This window comes from Hyperolius riggenbachi, chromosome 3 (genome assembly GCF_040937935.1).
Source record: "Hyperolius riggenbachi isolate aHypRig1 chromosome 3, aHypRig1.pri, whole genome shotgun sequence".
Classification (NCBI taxonomy): domain Eukaryota; kingdom Metazoa; phylum Chordata; class Amphibia; order Anura; family Hyperoliidae; genus Hyperolius; species Hyperolius riggenbachi.
The window spans coordinates 507,259,661-507,277,763 of record NC_090648.1 but is presented as its reverse complement, the minus strand read 5'-3'; the positions used below and the strand labels follow the sequence as shown (position 1 = coordinate 507,277,763).

General features: G+C 48.6%; 1 protein-coding gene across 2 annotated transcripts in view; it reads left to right on the top strand.

Moving 5' to 3' along the window:
- CRACR2A (calcium release activated channel regulator 2A) overlaps positions 1 to 18,103 on the top strand; it is a 181,731-nt gene that overhangs the window by 145,649 nt on the left and 17,979 nt on the right. For both annotated transcript variants that reach the window (XM_068273131.1, XM_068273130.1), the window contains exon 12: positions 10,281 to 10,611. In XM_068273131.1, the coding sequence (XP_068129232.1) occupies positions 10,281 to 10,611 (331 nt within the window). The remainder of the gene's footprint in view (positions 1 to 10,280; positions 10,612 to 18,103) is intronic.

Sequence of the window (18,103 nt, the reverse complement as noted above, 5' to 3'; positions counted from 1 at the left end):
CACCTCCCTCCTCCCACCTCCCTCCTCCCTCCTCCCTCCTCCCTCCTCGCCTCCTCCCAACCTCCCACCTCCCTCCTCCCTCCTCCCTCCTCCCACCTCCCTCCTCCCTCCTCCCTCCTCCCCTCCTCCCTCCTCCCTCCTCCCTCCACCTCCCACCCTCCCTCCTCCCACCTCCCTCCTCCCTCCTCCCTCCCTCCCTCCTCCCACCTCCCTCCTCCCTCCTCCCACCTCCCTCCTCCCCACCTCCCTCCTCCCTCCTCCCACCTCCCTCCTCCCTCCTCCCTCCTCCCTCCTCCCACCCCCTCCCCCTCCTCCCTCCTCCCACCTCCCTCCTCCCTCCCTCCCTCCCTCCCACCTCCTCCTCCCTCCTCCCACCTCCCTCCTCCCTCCTCCCTCCTCCCACCTCCCTCCTCCCACCTCCCACCTCCCTCCTCCCTCCCACCTCCCTCCTCCCTCCTCCCTCCTCCCTCCTCCCACCTCCCTCCTCCCTCCCACCTCCCACCTCCCACCTCCCTCCTCCCTCCTCCCTCCTCCCACTCTCCCACCTCCCTCCTCCCTCCTCCCACCTCCCTCCTCCCACCTCCCTCCTCCCCTCCCTCCACACCTCCCTCCTCCCTCCTCCCTCCCTCTCCCTCCTCCCACCTCCCTCCTCCCACCTCCCTCCTCCCTCTCCCACCTCCCTCCTCCCACCTCCCTCCTCCCTCCTCCCACCTCCCACCTCCCTCCTCCCTCCTCCCTCCTCCCACCTCCCTCCTCCCACCTCCCACCTCCCTCCTCCCTCCTCCCTCCTCCCACCTCCCTCCTCCCACCTCCCTCCTCCCTCCTCCCTCCTCCCACCTCCCACCTCCCTCCTCCCACCTCCCTCCTCCCTCCTCCCACCTCCCTCCTCCCTCCTCCCTCCTCCCTCCTCCCACCTCCCTCCTCCCACCTCCCTCCTCCCTCCTCCCTCCTCCCACCTCCCACCTCCCTCCTCCCTCCTCCCTCCTCCCACCTCCCTCCTCCCTCCTCTCCCTCCTCCCTCCACCTCCCACCTCCCTCCTCCCACCTCCCTCCTCCTCCTCCCTCCTCCTCCTCCACTCAATCAAGGGTCCTAACAAAAAAATTTTTAGAACGAGGGTACCCAAAGAAACTTATTCAGGATGCCAAACAAAAAGCCACAATCACTCACGGTACCAATGGGACCCTCCATGGGTCTCCGGATCATCCGGTTTTTCCACGATTCATCACAGGGTACAGTACCCAACATACACAAATCCGTTCTATTTTAAAACACAGATGGGAAATATTATCACAAGACCCATACTTGAGACCCACCCTGCCCAAAGATCCCCTCTTGACATTTAGAAGAGCCCCCAACCTACGTGGTCTTTTGGCCCCCAGCAAATTTAGATCCGTATCCACGTTCAATACACCCCACACAAACCCCATAACTCCCGCTCGTCTTCATGCAACCATCCACGTTGCACAGCTTGTCAGTTTATAAACACTACAGAAGAATTCCAGTCCAATTCCACAAATGTGTCCTTTCACATCAAACACAAACTCAACTGTTTATCAAAAAACGTCATATATCTCATCTCCTGCCCCTGCAAAGTACAGTATGTAGGACGCACTACGCAACTGGTTAGGGACAGGATTGGACAACACAAAAGAAACATCGTCAAAAAGTTTCCCTCACATAGTGTATCCAAACACTACAGTACCCACCACAATGGAGACCCCAAATCCCTCAGGGTCACGCTCATCGAGCAGATACAGAACACGAATATTCTGAGGTGATACGGACAAGAGAAATGTACTGGATCCAGACACTGAGAACCCTTGCTCCAGAGGGGCTAAAACGAAGTGCTGGAAAAACTATACTAAATTATTAGGCCTTAACGTCTTCATTCTAGTCCTCTCTTTTATATCTCTTTATAAAAAAATTCCTTTGATCAATTTTTTAATGAAATGTCTTCGTTTTTACCTCACAATGTGTTTTTTAAGTCTTTGATGGCTCATCTCGTTATAGGAACTTAGTGGATTGTGAAGTCTCTGATGGCTCAATTTTACATGTTATATACAGTTTGTACGATTTTTCATTTTATATTTTATACTGCGTAGTTTGCACTTCAATACCTATCTTGGAGGGAACCTCCCTCATCTTCCAGATCATTTAAGCTATATACATTCTGTATGATTATTATTGTAATTTTTATACTGTACATCCTGCACATCAATACCTATTTTGGAGTTTTCCACATCATATAAGGAATCACGATGACATCATATATAATTAATTAATAACATCTAGAAGAACTACTCACAGGTATTAATATCTAATACATGGAAAGAATGCTCTTTCCCTGGAGTAAACACAGTACCTTATGTTTGACCATTGTTCTAACACAAGTGCAATACAATCTCGAACCAGCGGATGGCAGCAGAACACCAAGAGTGCTACTGTAGTATCCTGTTACTACAGCGATATAGGCTGCTTGTAACCATACAATTGACTATTCTGTTCCGGCCATACATATACTCCCCTTAGCCCTTAATAGAAGCTGCTTGCTTCCATCCTACACTAGTTTTTACTTTTATTTTTACTTTTACCCCCTTTCGAGTAAGTAGGGCAAGTTGCCCTCACCAATGATGGTGACGACGGCGCCTCTCCTTGCCTAAACGCATGCGCCGCCGCCCACACACACATACACCCGCCCACTTTACTCTCCATACTATGACATCTGCTTACAGGCGCCGCCGCCTGCACACGCACCCGCCCACATCACGACGCGCACGCACGCTGCGTAACTGCGTCCAGTTGAAGCGTCTTCATGCGGCCCTGACTTATGTACTTATGACACATGGTGCTGCCCATGCGTCAGATCCGTTTCCGGCCCCCAAACCCGCTCGGCGGGATTTCCAGCGTCTGACCATTCAATAAAATGATCCAAGGAGAGCGCACTCATACTACAGAGGCGCTCAAACTCATAATTGACCTACAACTGGTAAGTGTCACCGATTTTTACACTAATACTTTCACATGCCGCCGTGCATGGACTATTGGGACTATTGTGCCTTACTAGTTACTGACTATATACATGTATATAAACGTTTTTCACCACAGGGTGGTTGGACATTGTCTCTATCATGCGAGCTTACTATGTCACATAGATAGTTTTTCTCTATACATGTTACAACTAATTACCCATGTAACTAGATGGAAGTTAGTTAGAACAATTAAAAGGGTGATATGAAAAATTGTGATGAAAACATTTGAGTACCTCCTAGCATTGTTTTTTGTTTTCTTTCTTTCCCCCCAGTGTTCTCCTACCTCAGATTGCCTGATGAAGCGGGATGTGTGCCCGTGAAACGCGTTGCATTATTTTTGGAGACCAATAAATATATGTTTGTCATTTGCGGCTTGTATTTAGCCTGGTCATTTTTTGAGAGTGGTGGTTCCACCCACCCCCTCATTTTAAACGGTTTTTAATTTATCTTATCCTATTTTGGCGCCTCTATTTTTTACTCTGTATATTGTAATTAGTTAGTTCTACTTACTGTTACTACTTACTCTTACTGTACTAGGAGTCTAGGACACTCAGTCACTGTGTTCATAGGCTACTAGCTCCTGCGTGCGGGCACTCACTGTCTGAGTGTACACACACCACCCACACTCCATTTCCTTCTGATCGCTGATTGATTATTGTAATTAGTTAGTTCTACTTACTGTTACTACTTACTCTTACTGTACTAGGAGTCTAGGACACTCAGTCACTGTGTGTTCATAGGCTACTAGCTCCTGCGTGCGGGCACTCACTGTCTGAGTGTACACACACCACCCACACTCCATTTCCTTCTGATCGCTGATTGATTATTGTAATTAGTTAGTTCTACTTACTGTTACTACTTACTCTTACTGTACTAGGAGTCTAGGACACTCAGTCACTGTGTTCATAGGCTACTAGCTCCTGCGTGCGGGCACTCACTGTCTGAGTGTACACACACCACCCACACTCCATTTCCTTCTGATCGCTGATTGATTATTGTAATTAGTTAGTTCTACTTACTGTTACTACTTACTCTTACTGTACTAGGAGTCTAGGACACTCAGTCACTGTGTTCATAGGCTACTAGCTCCTGCGTGCGGGCACTCACTGTCTGAGTGTACACACACTAAATTTACTTGTGATTACTACTGATTATTGTAACTGCTAGTTGTACTTCCTGACTGTTACTACTTACTTACTGTACTAGGGGACACTCACTCAGTCACCTCACCAACCAACCCACTCCATTAAAGTACCCCACTTTTCACCCGCCCTTTTAAAAAACTTTTGTCTATACGCCCAAAACATTGAAGATGTCTGGAAGTGGCAGCCAGCGCGGTTTGGGCAAGGGGAAGGGCAGCAAGGGAATCAGGAGGAGAGAGAGCAGCATTGTGGCAAGCCGCGGCCGCGGGCGCGCCACCATGCACAGTTCCGCAGCAGCAGCAGCAGCGTCAGTGGCTAACATTCCTCCCATAGCCACTGGCCGTGGACGCCTTGGGCGCCGCCCAGCAGGAGCATCTGCAACTCACGCTGCAGAGACACAGCAGCAGCAGCGTGTAGCACCTGCTCCCATTTTCCTCCAGCCGGGTCGGAAACGTCCCATTGAGGAAAAGGATGCAGACACTGTGGTGCAACTCATGACGGAGGATGAGCAGCCCGCCATCAGCTCTGCATCCGAGGCCTCCACCCTCACCACCACCACCACCCCTGTTCGCAGCAGCCGCCCAGCAGGGTCTGGGGAGGAGGCCAGTTCACCGTCACTCGCCGACCTGTCATTCAGCAGTCTTTTGACCCCAGGCATCATGAGTAAATTGTCTGCTGTTGTTGGCGATCTTGAGGAGGAGATGCTGATGGGCACTTTGGGGGATGAGGGATTGGACAGCAAGACTGTGGCGACAGTCAAGCAGCCCATCCATGCATCAGGAGAGGAGTTTGGGGGGTCCTCATCCCAGCAGGACATGTTTCAGGAGGGGGAGGATGATGATGACCCGGTGACAGACAGAGACTGGGTGCCACCACCTCCAGGGGATGTCGTCCTCAGCAGCTCTGAGGAGGAGGAGGAGGATGCGCTTGTGGGCCTTGCAAGGAGGCGCATCATTGCAAGCATTGGCAGCGTCCCACACCCTGCTGGTGTCTCAGGCTCAGCAGCAGCAGCATCAGCCAGTACCACCACCAGCCGCACCCAAGCCCCCCCCCCAACCACCACAGGGAGACAGGCAGCAGCGCTTCCATGCCGTAGGGGGATGTTTAAGTCACCAATCTGGCGATATTTCACCATGCCCACTGTGTACAGCAAGTACGCCACTTGCAACCACTGTCAGCGGAAGTTGAGCAGAGGTGCAGACCCCTTAAAGTTCTGCACCAGCTCGCTCATCAACCACCTTGCGGCTAAACATTTCCACCAGCATGAGGAGTTCCAGAGGCTGAAGGCATCTGGTGCTGGCAGTGGCACCACACCCATCACTGCACAGCCTTCAGCAGCAGCAACAGCAGCCACCCGCCCTCCTGCTCCTCCAGCAGCACCAGCAGGAGTGCGGAAACGCACTGCTCCTCCCCCCTCTGCAACTCCTGCCGCCGACACTGAGGCCTGTTCTGGCAGCCAGTCCTCAGTGGCCTCCTCCGCTGTGTCTGCTGATTCCCGTGTCAGCAAAAGGCCACGCCAGAGCCTTTTGAGCGAGTCCTTCCAGGGGGTGGTTAGGGCTCTGCCTCCCAGCAGCCGTCGCGTGCGGCAGCTGAACGGCTTGCTGGCACGGGCCATGTGCTCCCAACTCCTGCCGTACACGCTCGTGCAGGAGGGGAGCGACATTCGTGCGCTGCTTGCTTGCGCAGCCCCAGACTGGCAGCTCCCCAGCAGACACTTTTTCTCCCGCAAGGCCATTCCTGCACTGCACCGCTTTGTGATGGCCAATGTGGAGCGAGGGCTGGAGCACGCGGTTGGTGAAAGGGTCCACGTCACCATGGACTCCTGGAGCAGCCGCTTCGGGACAGGCCGCTACCTGTCCTTCACTGTCCACTGGGTCAGCTTGGTGGAAGGGGGTGAGGATGGGAGAGCAGCAGCGGGCACAGCAGCAGCAGCAACACAGTGGGTGGTGCCACCCCGCAGGCTCAGGGGAACTGCAGCAGGTTCCTCCGATCCTCTGCCATCCTCCGGCACACCTGGCCAAACCCCCCGCCTCAGCAGCAGCGTGAAGGCCCGCCACTGCCAAGCGCTGCTGCACTTGGTCAGCCTTGGGAAGACCAAGCTGACGGCAACCCATGTGTTGGCCAAACTCCAGGAGCAGGAGAGGATTTGGCTGACCCCCAGAGGCCTCAGAGTCGGAGAGGTGGTGGCCGACAATGGGGCCAATCTGGTTGCCGCAATACACAGGGGAAACCTGACCCACATCCCCTGTCTTGCCCACGTGCTGAACCTGGTGGTGCAGAAGTTCCTGCGCACCTACCAGGGGATGGGCGAACTGCTGGAAACGGCAAGGAATGTTGTGCGTCACTTCCGGCGCTCGGCTGCAGCCTGTGCGAGCCTGGAAGACGTGCAAAAGGAGCTGGATCTGCCACGCCATCGGCTGATCCTTGACGTTCCGACTCGCTGGAACTCCACCCTGGCGATGTTGGAGCGTCTGGTTGAACAGAGGCACGCTGTCAAACAGTACCTTGCCCTGGCCACTGTTTCCGCAGCTCTGAGAAGGGACAAGACCAGCAACTTCCCGTCCATCGTCCCCGATGATGACTGGAGGCACATGCAGCAGGTGTGCTTAGTGCTGGCTCCCTTCCTGCAGGCCACAAACATGGTGAGCAGGGACCATGCTATGGTCTGCGAGTGGGTGCCCCTGGTTTCTCTGCTGAACAGGGCCCTCGATGCTTTGCTGGAACAGGGAGCGGCAGCCTTGGACCAGCAGGAGCGGCAACCAGCTGCGCAGTCCACCTCTGAGGGGGAGGAGGAGGAGGACTTGGTGGAGGTCCCTGACCTGGCTGCTGATGAGGGGGATCAGCACAGCGCAGCTGAGTTGGTGCGGGGGTGGAGAGAGGATGAGGCAGCAGAGGAGGAGGATGAGGACAGCACTGACGTCGATGTGCCAGCAGACGTGGCCCGCCTCTTCCCAATGGCAGCGCACATGCTGACGTGCCTGCGCAGGGACCCCAGGGTGATCCAGATGAAGCAGAGGGAGGACATCTGGATCAGCATGATGTTGGACCCACGCCTCAAGGGGAAGTTGAGCCAGTTCCTGCCACCTGCAGGAGGAGACCCAGCGCAACAAATAAGGAGCTTGCAGCAGGCCCTTGTTGAGCGCTTGGAGGAAGCCTTCCCCCAGCCTTCCACCCCCACTGTCCAGCAGCCAGCACAGAGGCAGCAGCAGGTGCCTGCATCCAGCAGCAGCAAGCGCCCCACAGACCTGCTGTCTCTCAGCCACGAGCTCTACAGGACTGTAGAGGCTCCGGCAGCAGTGACTAGAGAGGAGATGCATGCAGCAGCATCCTCCTCCGGTCACAGCCAGCGCCTGACCCGCATGGTGGCTGACTACATGGGGTCGTACAGCGGGCTTGACAGCGATGCCCCTGTTGATCCCATGGAGTATTGGGTCAAGCGCATGGAGATCTGGAGCGAGCTGGCGCAGTACGCCCTGGAAGTGCTGTCCTGCCCCCCTTCCAGCGTGCTGTCCGAGCGCTGCTTCAGTGCAGCTGGTGGCGTGGTCACCGAGAAACGCTCACGTCTGTCTCACAAGTCTGTGGACAGACTGACGTTTCTCAAGATGAACCAGGCGTGGGTGGAAGGCGAGTTCCTGGCCCCTGTTGTCGGCGAGAGGGGGACATGAACTGGCTGCCGGAACCATCGTTAATGTGCCTTACCACCCTTTACCACCTCCTGGCTCCTGCTCACTAAGCCAGCCTGGTTCACTTTGACTATTACGTCGCCTGCAGCCACGCATTTTACACCTACAGTGGGCTGCTGTGTACTGCCCTTCTGCTGTCTGTCTGTGTTTCCCACTGCCAGGGTACACAGATGATTTACCTTCTGCTGCCACTCTGCCACCAGCTATTACGTCAAACAATAGCTGCTCGCCTACTCCTCCATTCCTCCTCCTGCTGCTGCTGTCTGTCTGTCTGTGTTTCCCACTGCCAGGGTACACAGATGATTTACCTTCTGCTGCCACTCTGCCACCAGCTATTACGTCAAACAATAGCTATATTGGTTGCAAAACCAAAAACCAAAAAACCATAAAAAAAAAAAAAAGGTTTAATTTTTCTGAGGTGCCCGGGTTGAAAACTGTGTTGTCCCAGTTGTGTATTGGACACAATGTGGGCTGCACGACCGCTGTCTGGGACCTCCTGTTGTGTTTATTTACAGCCCTGGTATCACCGCTAGGTACCAGGGCTATTATGTCACGCTGCCTACCTGCTGCCACACTCACACTGCTCCTCCATACCTCCTCCTGCTGCTGCTGCTGCTGTCTGTCTGTGTTTCCCACTGCCAGGGTACACAGATGATTTACCTTCTGCTGCCACTCTGCCACCAGCTATTACGTCAAACAATAGCTGCTCGCCTACTCCTCCATTCCTCCTCCTGCTGCTGCTGTCTGTCTGTGTTTCCCACTGCCAGGGTACACAGATGATTTACCTTCTGCTGCCACTCTGCCACCAGCTATTACGTCAAACAATAGCTATATTGGTTGCAAAACCAAAAACCAAAAAACCATAAAAAAAAAAAAAAGGTTTAATTTTTCTGAGGTGCCCGGGTTGAAAACTGTGTTGTCCCAGTTGTGTATTGGACACAATGTGGGCTGCACGACCGCTGTCTGGGACCTCCTGTTGTGTTTATTTACAGCCCTGGTATCACCGCTAGGTACCAGGGCTATTATGTCACGGCGAGCTGCCTGCCTCATTGACTGCCTGCTGCCACACACTCATCCTCCTCCTCCTGCTGCTGAATTTACCTCCTGCTGTCTTTGTGTTTCCACTGCCAGGGAGCACATACAATGGCGCTTCCAACATGCGTGCGCCCACCAGCTATTTGTTACGCTCAAAAATAGATGCATTTCTTTAAAAAAAATTGAAAAGAGAAATACGTGAAGAAGAATAAGACTATATTGAAAAGGAAGGAGAAGAAGAAGAAGAAGAAGAAGAAGAAGAAGAAGAAGAAGAAGAAGAAGAAGAAGAAGAAGACGATATAGAAGAAGAAGAAGAAAGATAAAGAAGAAGAAGAACAAGTATATACAGTAACACTACTGAACAAAATTAAGGACACAACTTCTCTTTCCACATTTTTTTTTAAAGGAACATCCCCACATAATCACTTGCTGTTGTTACTTGGAAAAAAAGAGGTTTCTTGCATCATTCACCCTCAAAACAAGTGTTGGAAGCTATTTAAGGCCAATTCGAATAGTCAGCTCGAATAGTTAGCTCGAATACCGACTCGAATAGTGAGCTCGAAGTCCGAGGTCGAATCGAATAGTAAAAATTATTCGACTCGAATATTCGAATGACCTCGAATAATTTACTATTCGAATTCGACCAAACTCGAATTTTAAAAAGGGGTATTTGAGCACCACTGATGTGAGGAATAAATGAGAGAGAAGAATCAAATATTACCACCTAAGCACCTATGCAAATTTTCCATGCAAATTTGCGTACGTTTTCACTTAAAATCAATGTAAAAGCACACAGGCACTGACATGATAAAATTTGCATACTCACACACAGTTGCGAATTTTAATGCGTTTTTGCGTTAAAATTAGCATACAAACGTTTCCGAATTCGCATCCGCATGCAAATTCGTTTTTGCGGTTTCCGCAATGGAATCGCGCCGCACTAGTGGAAAGAGGCCATGAGAACAGAGAGAAATGAACACAGGAAATCACAATACGGCTCAATGCACACTGCAATTCCGCTTTCCGATTCCGATTTGCAATTCTGATTTTCCCTGAATAGAATCAACAGAAAAACGGAGAAAAAAACACAGCATGCAGTAATGATTAAGAATTGGAATCGGATGTAAAAAAACGATAAAAAATCGGAATCTGAATTGGAATCGCATGCAGTGTGCAGGGAACCTTACATGGATATCATTGTAGCTTAGTACAGCTAGTGACATCTTGTGGTTGCTTTACTATACTGAAGTTTAGGTAATAATGTTACAACCTTTAACAATGAGCATCCTGGAGTGCTGGTTCATGATGACCTGTTATTGGTCAGGTCTTATCTAGTCTTTTCGATGTGATAACCTCCTCTCTGGTATTCTTGTGTTTTATTGCTGTGCAGCCAGTCATCGGAGGAAGAGGAGGCGGCCCTTCCCTCTAAGCGGAGTTCTGCTAAGTTAAATGGAGCCATCACAGCCGCGACTGAACCGGACAGCCCCCGACACAACAAGCCTCACCCGCTGCAGAGAATAATATCAATCGAGGAAGACCACCTCCCCCAGTATTTATACAGCCAGCAGGAGCGGGCGCTGAATAACTGGCAGGAGGAGGACGAGAAGGAAGAACGCATCTCTGGGAGCCAGGAGAGCGTGTTCAGCGCAGAGAGCGTTCCTGCGGAGGCCATCCCGTCTTCTCCCAGGGGGCAGCCTGTGGGGAAGGAGACCCTAACTCATGTAAGCCTGACGAGAGATGCCACACTGCCAACAGTGAGCAGAATCTGCTCAGTATATTTGTTTTATTTCTTTATTGCACTCTTTTTTTTCTGTATGGGGGTCGGGGGGAAAAAGAGTTGAACTTACCTGGGACTTCTAACAGCCCCCCGCAGATGTCCTGTGCCCGTGCATCTACTCGCCGATGCTCTGGCCCCGCCTCTGGTTCACTTCCGGAATTTTTTACTTTAAAGTCAGAAAACAACTGCGCCTGCGCGGCTGCGTCCTCACTTCTGTTGACATCACCGGGAGTGTACTGCGCCTGCGCCATACACTCCCGGTGACATCAGCAGGAGCGAGGACGCGGCCGCGCAGGTTCAGTGGTTTTCCGGACGTGAACTGGAGGCGGGGCTGGAGCATCCTTAATTGGCTGCGCGGGCACAGGATGTCTGCGGGGGACCATTAGAAGCCCCGGGTAAGTTCAACTCTTTTTCCCACTACCCCCCTACAGGGAAGCAGTAGATTTGGGCGCATGAGACAAGTGGACAAAAAGGGCGCCCCATTCACTTCCATTATAAATATCGTTTAATGGGCGCTGAACGGGGAAAATAAGGCGCCGGAGATTTTTAAGGATTTATAACGGCGCCCGGAGATTTTTAAGGATTTATAACTATGTTTGTGATGATTTAAGTTTACAAAATGAGCCCGTGACGAATAACGTTTATGAAGATAATAAATCACTATTTCTAAAACATTTCTAACACATTATTATCCACCCAAAAAAATAATTTACATTTTTTTTCTTTACATTTTTTATTTATTAATGTCTGTAAAATATTATTATCCATAGGGGGTTTTAGGTTTAGGCACCAACAGGGGGGTCTTAGGTTTAGGCACCAACTGGGGGGTCTTAGGTTTAGGCACCAACAGGGGGGGTCTTAGGTTTAGGCACCAACAGGGGGGTCTTAGGTTTAGGCACCAACAGGGGGGTCTTAGGTTTAGGCACCAACAGGGGGGTCTTAGGTTTAGGCACCAACAGGGGGGTCTTAGGTTTAGGCACCAACAGGGGGGTCTTAGGTTTAGGCACCAACAGGGGGGTCTTAGGTTTAGGCACCAACAGGGGGGTCTTAGGTTTAGGCACCAACAGGGGGTCTAGGGGTTAGGGATAGGTACAGGGAGGGTTTTTAATAAACGAAAATATAAGTTTCACTTTACAAACAGGGAAGATTAACGTTTTAAGAATTGCCGATCTCATACACATTATTTAGTGATTTATAAATTCTTAAAACACTATTTATAAACGAAATTCTACACAATAATTTCTATAAACGATATTTCCATTTATCGTTTATACCACGCGCCCTTTTTTCCCGACGCCCTTTTCGTACGTACGCCCCCTACAGTACTCCTTTGAGTTAAATTAATTTTTAGCGTATAACTTTTGAACAGCAATGTGACCAGAAAGATGGGGCTGGGATTTTAACCACTTCACCTCTGAGGTTTTTTCCCCTTAAACACCAGAGCAATAGCACTTCTTCCATTCATTTGCCTATAACTTTATTACTACTTATCACAACTAAACAATCTATATCTTGTTTGTTTGTTTTTTTGTCACCAATTAGGCTTTCTTTGGGTGGTACTTTTTGTTAAGAATTATTTTATTCTAAATGCATTTTAACAGGAATAATAAGAAAAGAATGGGAAAAATTCATTATTTTTCAGTTTTCGGCCATTACAGTTTTAAAATACATTCTACCATAATTAAAACCCACACATTTTATTTGCCCATTTCTCCGGTTATGCAATGTTTAAAATATTTCAATAGTACAATGTATGGCGCCAATATTTTATTTGGAAATAAAGGTGCATTTTTTTTTTCAATTTTGCACTAATTACAAGCCCATGATTAAAAACATAACAGTAATAAACCCTCTTGACATACATATTAAAAAAGTTCAGTCCCTAAGGTAACTATTTATGTGTTTTTTTATTCACATTTTTTTTAATACAAAAAAAAATGTGGGTACTATGGGAGGGTGTGCGAGGGAAATGGTTAATTTTAAATGTAAATGTATGACTTTTTATTAAAAAAAAATTGTATGTAGGTGTAATTTTACTATTTGGTCACAAGATGTCCTCGTGCATTCCTTTCTGTTGTGAACTATTAGTACGCTATACAGGAACCAATGCGTGGATGTGTAAGGCTTGATTGATTGATTGATTGATTGCCGGCGCTCATTTACACGGGGACTTAGATGAATAAATGGGAACTTCTGTTCCTGCAGTAAGTCTCAACAACGACTGCAGCCCCTTTTTTTTACAATAGGTAACTTTAGTTACGTCCCTGCAATTTGGGGGGCTGGGCGCGGGCTGGGTGCGATCGTGCAGGCGGAAGCCCGCAATCGCGATGTTGCCGACAACAGTGGGAATTGGTGGCAGGGGAAAGAAGTCCCCTGAGCCAATCCGTACATGTCCACGGAGAATGATCACCATTTTTGTTCAAAAACAGTGATCATTTCACTTAAGGAACAGGGGTGTTTCTTCTGATCTGTGCTGCGTGGGCTATTCAGCCCACAGCACAGATCGTGTGGCAGCAAGGGCGACCAGACTTCCCCCCCCCCCTTTTTTTTTCCCCACTAGGGGGATGTCCTGCCGGGGGGGTCTGATCGCCGCCTGCTAGTTGTGGTTAGCCGGGGCTTCTCAAAGCCCCCCTCTGCAACGTTTTCCGCGCTCCCCTTCTTTCCCTCCCTCCCCTCCTTTATCTGAGCGGCGCAGGACGGACATCCTTCCTGCGCCGGATAGGATAGGCTTCAGCCTATCATATGCCGGCGATCCCCGGCCAATCAGAGGCCGGAGATCGCCAATCTGCCTTACGGCAATGCTGCGCAGCAGCGCCGCATTGATGTAAACAGCGGGGATTTCTTCCCCGCATGTTTACATTAGGCATGCGAGCCGCAATCGGCGGCTCGCACACTGTTCACGGAGGCACCCTCCGTGAACTGACATGGAGCGGCCGTTTCCATGTAATACCACTAACGACCCGCCGACGTCTATCGGTGTTAGGCGGTCGTTATGTGGTTAAATAGTGCTGCCTCGTTTCCGCCGCTTTTGCCACCAATCGTTTGATTTATAAATGGGAATATTGTTCCCATTCATTCATCTCCCCTCTAGGCCACCGTGATGCCGGCATCAATGAAATGCCTGCCTCACCTCCTTGGGTACAATGTAACGCATTGCTTCCTATGTAGTGTATTGTAGTCCTATTGTACGCTTATCGGAAGTACTGTGCGAGGACATATTGTGGCCAAATTGATAAAATTACACCTATAGGCATTAGGGAATAAAATATTTGTAATATGTATGTCAAGAGGGCATGTTATTATTAAATTATGGGCTAGAAATTAGTGATGGATATAAAACTGTAAAAATACACCTTTATTTCCAAATAAAATATTGTCACCATAGATTGTACTAGGGATATAATTGTAACGTTACAATAACTGGGACAAATGGGCAAATAAAATGTGTGGATTTTAATTATGGTAGCATGTATTATTTTAAAACTATAATGACCGGAAAATAATAAAAAAAATTTCCATTTTTTTTTATTATTCCTATTAAAATACATTTAGAATAAAATATACCACCCAAAGAAAGCCTAATTGGTGGTGAAAAAAACAAGGTATGGATCATTTTGTTGTGATACGTAGTGATAAAGTTATTGGGGAATGAAAGGGAGAAGTGCTGAAATTTGAAAATTCCTCTCGTCCATAAGGTGAAAAAATACCCGTGGGTCGAAATGGTTAAAGTTCCAGTGATTCTGTCATTGCCTTTTTATTCCCAACTAAGATTAATAAACTAAATAAAAAACTTTTCCATTTGGCCACGTAAAATGTGGTTCACAGTTTCCATCAAGTTTACGTAAAAGTTATGGCAGCTGCAGACCATTTTAAGGAGACTCTGTAACAAAATTTTCAGCTTTATTTCTTCTATCCTATAATTTCCTATACCTGTTCTAATGTGGTCTGGATTACTGCAGCCTTTTCTAGTTGCACTGTCTCTGTAATATATCTAATCTTCTTTTCTTTGTCAATCTTTGTCGACCTAGGGAGGAATGCACTGCCTCTGCTGTGATAGGGAGAAGTTATGCACGCCCCCTCCAGGCTCTGTGTGTGTGCTTTGTTTATCCCTCACAGACAGCTCTCTGCTCTCAATTTCAGCTTGTCTGAGGGGAGGGAGCTGCCCATGCAGAGAAACAGTGAATTTTATGCACTCCAGTCAGGGATTCTCACAATGTGTAACGATTGGTGTCAGCAACACAGATATTCTGATTATTGGTGATCTGCAGTATCACCAATAATACAGATACTATACCTGATTATATGGTGATCTGCAGAATCACCAATAATGCTAGTATAGCCAGACACAGGACAACCAATGTGGGATAGTGTTTGGTGCAACAGTAATGAGGAGAGGAGATCTCCCGAGGAGCGGGAGATTCAGACAATCACCTGCTCCTCAGGGGATCCTTGGCTGCAGTACTAAGACTACACTGCAGCCAGTGGACACCTGAGGAGCAGGGACCACTGACTGTGCTGCAAGGATGATCACCTGAGGGGCGGTTGATTAAGACTATACTGCAGCTAGCAAACACTTGAGGAGGAAGTGTTACAGACAGTGCTGCAAGGATGATCACCTGAAGGCAGGTGATTAAGACTATACTGCAGCTAGCAGACACTTGAGGAGCAAGTGTTACAGACAGTGCTGCAAGAGCTGATCACCTAAGGAGTAGGTGAAAGCTACTACAGATTCCTCACCAATGGCAAGTCCCACTGGTGAGGACCGGAAGGTCAGACAAGCAGAGTAGGCAACGTACGGACAGATAAAGTACAAAGACAGAAGGCTGATTCAATGTTAAGTTCAGAGTCGGCAACAGTAATCAGATAGGCAGAGGTACTGAATCAGCAAGCAGGAGAGTGGTCAGGGAAGCAGAAGGTCATAACAGATAATCAATAACAATATAGCAATATCCTAGTCTAGGTGTGAAGTCCTTGGCCCTGGGCTCGCTACATGATTTAAATTTTTTTTTTTTTTTTTTTAAACTGCTGCGCTGCCCCCTGGCGGTATTTTTTATACCGCCAAGGGGGTTAATACACTCTTAACCTCCTTGGCGGTAACCCCATGTGTAACACAGGGTAAGCCGCCGGATGGTGCCGCTCAGGTCCTGCTGGGCCGATTTACATATTTTTTTTTTTTGCTACACGCAGCTAGCACTTTGCTAGCTGCATGTGCATAATGATCGCCGCTACCCGCCGATTCGCCGCTATCCGCTGCACCCACACACCCCCCCCCCCCCAGACCCCTTGCGCTGCCTGGCCAATCAGTGCCAGGCAGCGCTGAGGGGTGGATCGGAACACCCGCTGACGTCACAACGTCGATGATGTCATCGCGATCGTCGCCATGGCAACGGGGAAACCCATACAGGGAATCCTGTTCAGAACGGGATTCCCTGCAGGGTAAAAGCGCCAGCGGTGATCGGAGGGGTGGGAGGGATAGCGAAGGAAGGGGGGAAGCATGTAGCTAGCGCTAGGCTAGCTACATGCTTTAAAAAAAAAATTGAAAAAAAGTGCTGCGCTGCCCCCCTGGCGGATTTATTGTACCGCCAGGGGAGTTAATGGCAGAGGCCTCAAATCTGCTACAGTCAGTCACTGGGAGACTGGTGTTTAAATTCTGAAAATGGGGCAGAGCCAAAAACAGCCAATCAGATTTGATTTATTTCAAGGGTAAAATGCAACTTATTGATTCCAAAGACCCCACAGCTCATAAACTTGGTCGTTGAGTGACTGTATGTCAAGGTTAGAAATAGTGGGCAGAGTCAAAAACAACTCACTTTTTACATGGGAAAATATAAATTGCAGCTTTTCTTACACTGTTAATGGAAGGGTTCTCAAACTTGACACAGTTGGTCACTGGGTGACTGGGATTAATATTTGGAAAAGTAGGTGGAGCCTACAAAAGCCAATCAAAATTCATTGATTTTCAAGGGGAATATTGAAACTGCTGTCACTCTTACACTGTTAATGGCAGAGGCCTCAAACCTGCTACAGTCGGTCATCAAGTGACTGGGGTTCAAATTCACTAAAGGGGCGGAGCCACAAACAGCCAATCAGATTTGCTTTTCTGGATAAACTGCTTCCATTCACACAATTTTGATGCCAGGAACCCAAAAGCTTACAAACTTGGTTATTGAGTGACTGTGTGTCAAGGTTACAAAAAGTGGATGGAGTCAAAAACAGATTTTTCTGGGAAATTGTAAACTGCAGCCCTTCTTCGCTGTTAATTGCAGGGTTCTCAAACTTTGCCCAGCTGGTTACTGGGTGACTGGGATTAATATTCAGAAAAGTGTGTGGAGCCTAAAAAAGCCAATCAAAATCACCTGTTGATTTTCAAGGGGAATATTAAAATTGCTGCCATTCTTGCACTGTTAATGGCAGAAGCCTCAAACCTGCTACAGTTAGTCATTGTGGTTCAAATTCAGAAAAGGGGACAGAACCACAAACAGTTTCATTTATTGGGATAATACAAATTATTGATGCCAAGGACCCCAAAGCTCACAAAATTGGTTATTGAGTAGTGACTGTGTATCCAGGTTACAAAAAGTGGGCGGAGCCAAAAACTCATTTCACAGGGAAAATGTAGACTGCAGCCATTCTTACACTGTTAATGGCAGTGTTCCCAAGCTTTGCCCAGATGGTCACTGGGTGACTGAGATTAAAATTCAGGGAAGTGGGTGGAGCCTATAATAGCCTATCAAAATTGACCTGTTGATTTTCAAGGGGAATATTTAAATTGCTGCAATTTTTACACTGTTAATAGCAGATGCCTCAAACCTGCTACAGTTGGTCATTGGGTGACTGGGGTTCAAATGCTGGAGAGGGGCACAGCCAATCTGATTTGTTTAATTTCTATGGGAATATACAAATTATTGATGCTAAAGAACCCAAAGCTCACAAACTTGGTAATTGAGTAATTGTGTGTTAGGGTTAGAAAAAGTGGGCGGAACCAACACCAGTCAAATACATACCCGGGCAACGCCTGGTCATCATTGGGTGGAGACAAATACAAATTTCACTGGGAAAATGTAAACTGCAGCCATTTTTACACTGTTAATGGCAGGGTTCTTAAACTTTACACAGTTGCTCACTCAGTGAATGGGATTAATATTTAGAAAAGTGGGTGGAGCCTACAAAAGTGAATAAAGCTTCACCTATTGCTTTTCAAGGGAATATTGAATTGCTACCATTCTTGCACTGTTAATGGCACAGGCCTCAAACCTGGTACAGTTGGTTATTGGGTGACTGGGGTTCAAATTCAGAAATGGGGGTAGAGCCACAAACAGCCCATCAGATTGTTTTCCATTTCAATGCAAGTTATTGATGCCAAAGACCACAAAGCTCACAAACTTGGTCATTGAGTAATTGTGTGTTAGGGTTAGAAAAAGTGGGTGGAGCCGACA